The sequence below is a fragment of the Antrostomus carolinensis genome, unplaced genomic scaffold (assembly GCF_000700745.2).
Source record: "Antrostomus carolinensis isolate BGI_N321 unplaced genomic scaffold, ASM70074v2 scaffold40411, whole genome shotgun sequence".
Classification (NCBI taxonomy): domain Eukaryota; kingdom Metazoa; phylum Chordata; class Aves; order Caprimulgiformes; family Caprimulgidae; genus Antrostomus; species Antrostomus carolinensis.
Genome location: NW_010296977.1, coordinates 7,863 through 19,690, shown reverse-complemented (window position 1 = coordinate 19,690; position 11,828 = coordinate 7,863). Strand labels below are relative to the sequence as shown.

Genomic DNA, 11,828 nt, shown 5'->3' with positions numbered 1-11,828 from the left:
GACTGGAACAAACAATGCTAAACAGCAAAACCTGAACTTCTTTATGGGTTTCCAGTACTAGAGGGGATAAATGTTTAAGTTTTCTTTATAAATGTTACATGAAATTCAATAAATGCAAGGAATCACTGCAATTTTTATTACAGCACTTTAGAACTGTCACCAAGTTTCCCAGTCTCAGCAGTGCCCAAAACAAAACAAACAACAAAAAAAAAAAGAGTCAAAAGTTTTGATAAAAGTCTTTTTCTCAGAAGCCCAAGAGAACTGGTGTTTCTCCCCCATTCTTCTCTCACCTTAGGAACACTGATGACATGTACAACAGATACTGGATTTTTTTAAAAATATTTTGTCAGGGAGAGCTGACTGTACATACAAAATATAGTTAGACCTTTGGCTAAAGGACTTCCAGGATTTAAAGGATTTACAAGCTAGTTACATGTATTATGTCATTTTCTTTGCAATGTTGCCATTTACTTTCCATTTTCCATCTAAGTATATTCGCTCGACACAGGCTCTCAGGTTTATTTCTTTGCCAACAGACATACTTGGGGGTAGCAGTGAAGAAAAACTGATTGGTGAGCAGCAGCTGAGAGAGCAGGACCTCCTGCCTGCTGTACGAGCCCCAGCACTGTGCCTGGGTAAGTTCACATAGCTGCCGGGGAACACACATCCCCTGTGCACACAGAATGCCAGTTCTCACACTGCCAAATTACTCTGTTCTACACAGACACTAGCCACAGTCTAGAAGACACTGCATGTACACACGAGTGAAGTTCAGGGCATCCTTTTCAGGGTTTCCACTGCAAGATGAAAGGTGTCTTTGCTACCTGTGAGCCTCGTGAAATTTACCTGCTCCAATATAGTCGGAAAGTCTGTAAGGATGCCCTTCATGGTACTTTTGCTGTTTTCTCAGGCCTTTGAGGCATAGCATGAAGATATCAATTAAGTACAGGCTCACTGTAGGTGTTTTGAATTTGTAATGTTTCCCTCGAGGGTGTGTGGTCATGTGTATGATTATGCATGTTCTGTGCTAAACTCGAGTCATCTCACACAGTAGGTGTGCTCACAGCGGCAGGTGCAGACACAGCACTGGCAGCAGAGCTAGAACACTGCAACTGTAGGGATGCATCACAAGGAACAGTACTGCCAGTGCCACCTATGAACTGTTAACCACCCTGAGAAATTCAGAGCTATATACTGTAAGAATATTATCCATATCTTGTCACTGACTAAAATCTGGAGAATCAGCTTCAGCTTACAGGTTGCTGGAAAAAAAAAAAATAGAATACTGAAACTGACTGAGAAACATGACCAGTTATCTAGAATTTAAGCTGAAAAAGTAACTGGAAAAATATGACTAAGTCATTTGACTATCTGTCTTCTTGTCTTCCCTTGGTGCTAGTGTTCTGCAACATCATTGCCTGCAACTGTTCCCAAAGAGCCCTGTGTATTTTCATATTCTATTCCTCCCTTTAGCCGTTTCTAGAACCAGAAAATATCAACATCATATCTGAATAGTTAAATTGTTTTATAAATCAGTGAATATATCCAGGTTCCAATAGCTCTGCAATAGATGGTCAGGCAAATTATTAGATGTAGAGTTAAGTTGTTCATATTTAAGGATCTAAGACTGACGTTTTTCTTTCTTCCAGCAGACTTTTATCAGAAGTTTACATGCAGAATACTGAACATCAAAGACTACAGTACTGATTCTAGGAAAAAAAAAATAAAAAAATCAATATGATTGTTTGGCTTGCTTTAATCTTATAAATGACCTTGAAAAGCAGAACAATGAATAGCAGGAAGTTTCCACTAATCCAGTGACTGTTTTCCTCAGTAGAAGTGTTTCTAGAAAGGCTGGCCCATCTCCTTCTGGCTTTCTTAGAGCAGATTATAGGGCACAAACCCAGAACGTTATTGTCAAATTAGAATATACAAAACCTCACTCCTGAAAAAACACACTTCTAATTTGTATTTCAAGACAGCTCTCTGTGTACTTTCCTTTTATAAGAAAAGAATGGAGTGGCTTCTTCCAATGCAATCTCATTATAAATATAGTAGACGAGTGTTTTATTAATGCTCCACAGGAAAAGCTGGCTTGATATACTAACTACTTAAACTGCAGCCTCTAAGCTAGTTTCCCAGAAGTTTCCACCAGATGAGGTGCTGAAGGGGTTCTGTAGTTGCTGGCACACTTCCCTTGCCTTCCTATCCAACATAATCTATTCCAAAAGCAGAACATTTATACTCTAGAAGAGATGACACCGATGCAGTAAGACGGGACAAGATGACTGATCTCTTTTCTTTAGTTTAAGTGAGCCGGTGAAGGGAAGGGTGCTAGGTGTCATCTTTCCAAGACCAGTGAAATAGGATTCCAGCTGAAAGGGTCAACTTATACACTGAAGTGAGCAAACAACTCTGCCCCCACCCTTTTGGTTTTTTAAATTAAAGTGCAACTAGCTACATTCATCCTAAAGGGGGGAATTTTCTCTTTTTCTGCTTGGCAGAGCAACACTTAAGTGCTGTAGCACAAGAGTAGCAAGAGAGAAGCTACAGCTTTGAAAAGTACCTGCTCCAGCAGCAATTGTGCTAATTGATCACAAAGGAAATAGACAGTTTTATATGAAAAATACTTGCAAGCTAGTGTTTTAAAAAGATGCTATTGTCTTACGTTACAGTCTGATTGAAATTTTTCAGCAAGGAGATATGTTCTTTTTAGCAAAATAAGAAATTTCCAATTCAGTCCCAAAAATTTTCTATATGATTTGGCCACTTAAAGCTCCCAGTTTCTGATACAGAAAATCTCTCATTTCTGCAAAGAGAAATGAGGAAAGAGAGAAAAAAGTCCACAGGGTTTCTCTTAGTTGCAAATGTAAAATGAAGTGGTTATCACTGAAGAAAAAAAATCGTACAGAATTCTCTATAGATTGAACTTCACACTACTAATTACATTAGTATTAAATTTAATTATTATCAAATTGTCAGTTGTTCATTTGCTTTAAAAAAAGCTAGAAAACAGTTACAGGAGGATCTCTATGATTCTGTTAGGTGTTACTCAAGAGCTCTAACTTACTAGATTACTCACACAGACTCCTAAGAAATGCTAACTACTGGATAAATTGGAGCCTGTTCACTGATCATTGGCTTATTCTCTTAACTGACCAATGGTTTAGCAGCCTTGACTCTCAAACTAATATATAGTTACCCCAACAACTACAGACATCAGGCTAACTGCAGAGAAGTATAAGGGCTCTCAAAAAAGGAAATGTGCATATAGAGAACCCCTGCCCCCAGTTATGTATACCATAATATTACTATAATTACTACGTGCATTACTAGAGCACAAAAAAAAAAAAAAGAGAATTTGTATTTGACAAAGGATGACAAAATTGTGGAGACCTTTAGAATGACACCACTTTATGACCAAACCTGTGTTTTGTGAATATGTTACTATCTTTCAGTCCCTAAGAACATCCTTTCCTTTGTGCATGAGAGGAGTATCAAGTTCAGGGAAGAGATTTTTGTCTCCTCTGATTTTCCTTTTAACATGCTGAACTTCTGCAGTTTAGTTCCACTGGTCAAGATCATGCAATGTAATATTTTTCTCACAATTTGGCTATTTTAGTTCGACAAGCAAGGAATAGTGTACACTTAGTAGTTCTTCAGCGATAAGCTCTAGGTACAGACCCATAATATCATTGTGGGTGACTGCCATAGATACTGTTGCCACACAACAAATTGGGACTTTACACCCACAGTGTAATAAATGAGCTGTAGCTACAATAACTGGCAGGTGCTAAAGAGGATAGTTGGGAAGATATGAGAGGCAGCATTCAGTGAATGAGCAGGAAATAACTTCCTGATTCCTTCAGCAAGTGAAGGCTCCAAACACAGCCTGTTACTAGAAGAGAGAGTGTATTAGAATTATAAGCACTAACAATCGGTAAGACAAAGCCTCATAAACCCGTATTTTGGGCAAGACAAAGATTAGCAACACCTCATGAAAGTTACTATTTTAACACTCTACCAGTGGTATAGTATCTACATGAAATTATTTTTAGTGCATTATTGAAACACAGACTTTTAATGTGCTGATGTGGTATGCTGACATTTGAATAGTATGAAGTCTTAACATTTTTAAACATGCAGTTTCTTGTTTCCTATCTTTTCTTCCTAGTGGGATTTCCAAAAGTTGCCCACGGAAGAAAGATATGCAAATTCCATATTGCAGAATAACCTGAACTACATAAATCCAGGTTTTGTTCCTAAATGCTCATAGCCAAGTCCAAGCTTAGAAATGTAGAGAAATAAAAAAAAAAAGAGAAAGAATGTTGAACTAAATCAACCTATCCCTTAGTCATAAAATTGTATTATGAATACAGTATATTCTTCTACTTCCTTACCTTATTCATATTAAGTTATTCTGTATTAAAATAATTCAGAGACCTTCAACCAGTCTTGAAAGATAAAGATACTTAGTACAAAAGTTCTGAATTAGCTGGAATATCCAGATTTCCATTTCATTCTCTTATTTCCCTCTTCTGCTCCAATCTCATTTGACAGTAGAAAGCACTTTCTGGCATTTTTACTTTATTTTTTTGCCCCTTTTCTTCTCTGCCCTCTATGCATTTTACCCTCTACTTCAAAAATTTTCTTCCCTATTTCTCTTCCATTTCTGTTTCTACCCTGCCCACAAGGTTGGTATCCATTTTACTGTCTCATTACAGGAAGACCATGTTCTGCATTTCCTTATGAGAAGGAAAGATTGACTGTGTTTGATACAGATCTTTACATCACACTTGGCACTAAATATGCTCTAGGTCACCCAGCAGGTTTGGGTTTGAACTGTAAAATGACTCAGTGCAATATTCCAGTAAAGATTCTCCATAAATTCTAAAGAATCTTGTGTTTTCGCCATATGAGCCTTGTAGTCCTTTCCTAATTAAGTGTAAGAAGTTCAATGCAACACAACTGAATTTAGAATAATACATTATTTCTCATGTGCTCCTACTAAAGGTAAAGTTGCTACAGGAAAGACCTGAAACCTTGGTTCCTGCCTTGTTTCCCTGTTTATTATTCAGAAAACTGATTTTAATATTAAGTGTATCTACAAAAATTACAGCTTGATTTGCTAACTATTGAAGAAAGGGGAAAAGGGGAGACTCTTGTTCTAACACCTTCTTTTATACACCTTCTTTTATACCCCAAAAGTACCTAGTAGCTGGGTGAAACACAAAGCTGAAGGAGGAGTCACGTACATTTGAGGTGAGTCAAAGCTAATTAATTGGCAGATATGCTTTCCCTTCATTTCTGCTGTAGTTGATGCAATGAGGTAAAAAACTCAGCACTGTGGAACGCGGATGACTATGATGTCTTGCCATCCATAAACCAATTGTCCCAATTGTGGTTAAACTGGTAAGCCATGGCAGCAGGAGGCACTTACTTGTTTTTATACAGATTACTTTCAAGCATTAGTTTCAATATTTACTTGGGATGTTTCAAATGTTTATTACCTGGATGAAAACATTTACAGTTTCTGGTTGTCCAAAGACCTAAACACTGGAAATCCACCCACAGTACCTCAGTTTGTGCTCAAATATTGAAGCATTCCAAAACACTTTACAACTTGATGACTGTTGGTTTATCTAATTCATTGTGAAGAGCCAGGATAATGTCTTAAATACTAAAAATATAACGACCTACTAACATCTGGGGGAATGTTACTGTTTTCAGTTAATATAGGATACAGGAAAAGGCCTTATAAGATAATTTTAGGCAAAGGAAAAGTAAGAAACATCCCACACATCAGATTTGGATACAGATAACACACACACATAAAATTATGGAAATTGCTCTCTGCTTCTTTGCCAGTCACCTTTAGACTGTTGCTCTCATAGAACATGCGAGTGTGTCAGCTCACTTAATCCTCAAGTCCAGAAAAGCAATTCACAGGCACATCACAAAACCAAACTCATGACTACTGACCTCTTTTTTGGCAAAGATAACAGAAGCATTATGCACGATAGAGCTGGTAGTGGTCACTAACACGTCTTTTGGCAAGTCTAAAGGAACAGAACTCACAGGAGAGACAGTTCCACAGTAACTCCACTCGGGTTAATAGGGTCCACAAAGGAGCAGATCACAGCAAAGCTTGATCTAGTCTCTACACATCTGATACTGCTCAGCATGCACCTTAACAGTTCCAAAAGACTAAAAGGTGCAGTAAATTCTTTTTTTTCTTTTTAAGCACAGATACTTTTAGAGACATCTGGGGTGTATCATATTTCTTTGCTAAATAGATCAGTATTGTAGCCCAGCTTCAGAACTATTAAAACTTTTTCAATAAAATGCAAATAATTTCTCACAGACTCCTAACCACCTTATCCTGCCTTTTCCAATGTTCATTGACTTTCCTTATCTCTACAGTAAGTATTCTGTCAGAGAGTATGCTGGAAGAAATCCAGAGCTGCTGATTTCCTTAAGAAAAGGTTTTTTTGCAGTAACAGTTTCAGTAGGTGAAGAGAAAGCAGTGTGAGGGGCCAGACCCTGAAGAAGGCTGTGTTTTCTCAATACAGTATATCTAGAAAAAGGCCTATGATTGCAGGGAAGAAGTCATAGTTAAACAAAAATATATTTTCAATCACAATTCTGTATTGTCCCCAGTACTAGGGAAAAACAGTTATTTTCAGAATTCAGCTCAAGACTAACCCATTATAATATTTTCAAACAAGCAGACAGTATCCCACAGTCATACAAAGCTCAACAGATTAATTCCACGCATATGACCAACTGCTTGATTGCAAAAAATTGTAATTAGGCATTTGTTGATATTTTTTATAAGACTCTGCATAGTTATTACTTTTAACTTTCTCATACTTTTGTTCTATAGTTTGAAACCAGCAACTCTCCTTCCTGTAAACAACCTGCAAAGCAAATACAGCAAGTGACTGCATTAGGACTGTTTGCTTTGTACTGTTTGCTGTTCTGCCGCTCCCAGCCTGCAACGCAGAATGTTAACACTCACACAAAAGTGGTTTCAGAACAAACCATAAAACTGTATGCAGGTACATAGAAACCAGCAGACACCATTCAAGGAGAGTTTTCCCCCCTCAATTCTGCTTCAGCAGAATCATTAACAAACATTTAGGGAAAGCATCCTTTTAAATCAGCTGAATTAACCATTGTGAGTTACGGGAGCAGATGCACGTTACAGCATTGAATGAGTCCTGCATTGCCCATCACCAAAAGTTCAGAGATAAGACACTTTTATCAAGTTATTTTTGCCAAAAAGCAAATGAAGGTTTTAAACAAGTGTTTCTTCTTTACAGTATAGCTCCCACTTCTTTGTTTTGTGGTGATGTTAGATTCTTTTGTCATAAATATTACAAATACTTTGATGACAACTTTGCTTTTGTAGAGCGAGCAGTATCACTTCAGTGCTAGCAGGGGAGTACAAAACTAAGTCCTGATGATGATCTTTCAAAAATTCAGAAATTATTTTCAGCAAAGTACAGAACTTGGATTCATTTTACATTAATGTGAATGTACTACGTCTTTGACTCTACAGTGGCTCTTTCAAAAGCTCAACTCGAAAATAAATATAATAAAAAATAGTGAAGTATAACTAAACTCTTCACAGTGGAACTCATCTAGAAAATTGTTTGAGTTTAGAACTGCTGTCATACCCTAGGACTCCTCATATCAATATGCTGTTGTGGAAATATTTCAACATTCATCTCCATATTAAAAGTCAAGCTACACACTTTTCCATATTTATTTATTATATAATTATGTGAACTTAAAAAAGGTGATTTTGTCAAAACATTGTAGATGTCCTTTACATATAAAGGAAATAATATACCTTAATGGAATCTAATCCCTTCCATCTATGCATTTTTTAAGAGTAAACCACACTTTTTCTGATCCTTCTCTACTTCACATTAGTTCTGCGAACTGCCAGCAGGAAAACAAAAATAAAGTTCATATTTTGAAGTAATTTTAAAATTTCACTTACCTAATTCTTTAGAAACTGGAGAATCAGCTGATATATCCCCAATCTTTGCAAGGCTATCATAATATGCTCTTCCAGCCACCACCATAGCTGGGGGGGAAAGGGAGAAGAGAAGGGGAAAAAAAAGGGGTTAAAAAAAAAAAAAAAAAAAGAGATAACCCATTTGGCATTCTTTACTCCATTTTCGACATACCATCAGTGTTCCCAAGATGATTATAAATTACATCGTTCATCAACTTAGTGAGCTTAAACGGTGGAAGATCTCTGGTTTTTTGGACTGACATGGAAAATTAGCATTGATACATACATTTTCTGCACAGAGTAATTTTGATGCTCCAGAAAAGCATCTTTTATCTTCATCACTGAACTCAGAATGACAGAGGAATCTGTATTCCAAGTACTTTAAGCAATAAAACCCTCAGGCAACAGGTACATATACAGTTTAAGAAGAAACCTGGGAGGTTTAAAATTACCAACCAAGAAGACAGACCCCAGTTAACATCTTCATGCTCATCCTTTTTTTTTTCCCCCCCAGGGCAGTTCCCCCTCTTCTGTTGTTTATAGTTCAATTCCAGTTTTACAGGAACCAATAAGCTCTTAATATATATCACTGAGGTTTCAGTTATTCTCAGTTAATCATTTCCTGGTTATAGGTGATTTAAAAAGCAAAGCCAGTTTTGCTAGAATGAACACGGAAACATCAAGATTCAAACTGCAGAGAGGCCAGCAGTGAGAAACATTTTACATATGTAGATCTAAACCACACAATGGCTGCTTTGCACCTTCACAGTATCTAGAACTGATCTGCACACCGCAAAGAAAAGAAATAACAAGGACAGACTGGCAAGGTTTTATTGTAAGAGGCAGTGAAAAATACTTAATGAATAGCACATTTTTAACCTAAAGTGGAAGCCAAGCAGACTCTCACTGTTGACTTTAAAATACTTTTTTCTGAGAGGAATATAATTGGCAATTGCCAATTATAGCATTTTAGGTCTGTTATTTTATAGTTTTTACTAGCAAAGGTGACATCTTTGATTACCTCACAGTATGTTCACTGAGAAGCCTGAAACTCTTCCAGATGAAACAAAGATTCTTTCTGAGGCTCTGTTGCATTAGACAAGAGTAATTTCTGTCTAATCGGCTTCTCATAGGTGCTTTATATTCAAACTTTCTGAAGCAGTGCCACCCATACGTGAAGATTTTGTGCCATTCCAACTCTTCCTATCTAATGTTTTCTCAAGATATCGTCAGGTCAATCTTTTATCCTAATACAGGCACTAAAAGAAAAAATGTATGACTTCTCCTGTGCTAATCAAGCTAAACTGAGAACTCCATTGAATAGTCTCTTCACCAGTACAATGGCTAGGCAACTACTTTCTGCAGTAAAGGAGTTTTGACCTTTTATCCTCAAAATGTATAAAAATACATTATAAACCTATCAGAAGTTCTTGTAAGTTTTATGTTCTTTGTCAGCCTACTCCGACTTGTTTGGAAAGCCGAGAAGTATTTGTTTAGCAATGGAATATTTACTTCTCATTACAGACCTATTTATAACACTCAGAACTTATAGAGAAAAGATTAACAATTTATGAGAGCCCCAAGATGACTTTAATATAGTTTCTCAACAGTTGTTGCAACACTGTAAACATTTATTAATTTGAAATTAAGCATTCATGCTAGATATGCTTTATCAGCCAGTCTTAAGTGACAAACTTGCCAGAACACAATCGCTATCAGCCTCTGTAGTGTTGCTGTGCACGGTTACGTTGTGAATTGCCAATGACAAATAGAATTAAAAGAGAAGAGGCACAATGTAACAGATCAACAATAAAGTATTATATACCCTCAGAAACCAGTATAAAAACCTTTCAGCCAAACATGAAAACACCTGTTATTACTTCTGCTACTACCTGTAAATCCCCAAGGTTAGGTATTACGAAACCACAATGTTAATCCATCAGGTTAGGCATTACTGCAAATAAATCAGCATTTCCCTATTTTCATCTCCAGCAGGCTTTGGTTTTATCTTTGAGCCTGGTCTAAAATTTGCATGAAGAGAGATTTCAGTGTCTATTTGGCTATGCACTACTTGTGCAGTATCCCATTTCTCAGAGTACTAGATTACACACAGGGGTAAGATATGCCACAGACTTGAATAAGGCAAAATTAGAGAGATTTTACATTGCTTTAATGTGATATCAAGCAGCCCAGCAGGTCTGCATAGGTGAAAGAGCAAGCTCTAACAGGTCCTACAATATAAGCTTTGGGAATCTAGAGCCCAGTCTTGGAAACTCATTCTTAGATAGACAGCTTGTGAAGCCAATGGTGGGAGTAAACAACTCCATATGAACAGTTTGAGACTGGGTCCTTAGATTCACATTTATTCATTACAGTTTTGACTCCGTGGAAGAGATACCATCAGGTTTAGTACAGATAAGAGAAATAATCCACTCCTGCAGCTCTTACTCACGCAAGTTGTTCTGTTCACAGGGTTACTTAAGTAGTGATGTGTATAGGTGAGCAGAAGCAGATCTAAGAATGGGCAATATTTTTGGAAGGTATATCCAGGGAAAAAAGAGAACATCCAATTTACACAACTTGTTGTTTGTTTTGTTTTTTTTTCCCCATTTATATTATTATTCTCTTGTGGGTTATTTACAATTTATTTTCAGTTTAATTTGCAGGAGCTCTGTGCTTAAGTGTTTGAGATGCAACTTCCGCAGGACAGCAAAAAAACAGAAAGAGGATGGGGGGAGAAGTACATATGTTTGAGTGTTTGTGCCTTCCCCCCCTCCAGTTAAACACATCCAAAGTGCAACTTGGAAATTAAGCTTATGCATAACCCTCCCAGCCAATATGTATATTTAAATGAAAATTAAACATTCTTTCTACAGTTAGCACCTAGAAGACTTACCATTAACAGCTTTTTCATAATTCTTCCCCAGATTTATTAAATTCCTCAGTCCTGGATTGAACTGTTCCATAACATTCTAGTGAACAGAAAACAAAATTTGTGTTATGACTAATGCAATTCAACAACGGTTGAAAATATTTATCTCAGTGTCACTTAGGTCTAGTTTTGTGTTTCATATGTACAGCATACATCTGAAAAATCTGTGGATGGATGAAAAATAGAAGACAGGAGGAAGGAGAGCAAAGGATGGAAGGCAGAAGAAACTGAGCATTAAGATCAGCAAACAGGAAAAAAAAGGTAAACTATTTCAATAGGGGTAAAAAGGAATCTGGCTGTTTATAATATAAAAGGATGTCAAGTATGTGATCAAAGTTTGCACAGATCCTTCTTTTATGGTAAGTGATGGTGAAATAAGAATGAGAGAAAAACCTTTAGCCACTAAGTGCTTTAAAAGTCAGACAATAACACAAACTTCCTGACAATGGTTCAGTATTTGAGTTCTTCCCTCCCCATCCCGTGTTGAATAAAAATAATGCTGGGAAAGGGAAAAAAAGAAATAAATTCACTAGATATCTGATTAGGGGACAACTAAGCACTTTATTCATCTAAGTTACACATAGCATTTAGGGAAATTAGTTGTTTGTGTGGGTTTTTTTGTTTTTAAGTTTGAAAGTGCTTCATTTTCTTGTGCAAAGTGCTAGTTCTTTCAAAAAGAAAATGAAAATTATGACCTTATTTAAATAGGAGAAAAAAAAAAAAAAATCCCCTGCAGCTGCTTCGGCCGTTAAATACAATTATTGGCTGAAACAACCAGAATCTGAAATGCAGCAGCTCTAAGCATCACCACTGTCATACCCAGCAAATTCTATAAACTGAAGAAGCAGTAGAAATTGTGACTGTTGG

The 11,828-nt window shown here is 36.8% G+C and overlaps 1 protein-coding gene across 1 annotated transcript in view; it reads right to left on the bottom strand.

The window, feature by feature from the left end:
• The window catches only part of BAIAP2L1 (BAR/IMD domain containing adaptor protein 2 like 1), a gene marked incomplete at its 5' end in the record, with an annotated part of 28,519 nt that extends 17,518 nt beyond the window's left edge, over positions 1–11,001 (bottom strand). The window contains 2 exons of the mRNA XM_010178451.2: positions 8,012–8,098; positions 10,926–11,001. Of these exons, the coding sequence (XP_010176753.2) occupies positions 8,012–8,098; positions 10,926–11,001 (163 nt within the window). The remainder of the gene's footprint in view (positions 1–8,011; positions 8,099–10,925) is intronic.
• Positions 11,002–11,828: the final 827 nt, after the last annotated feature.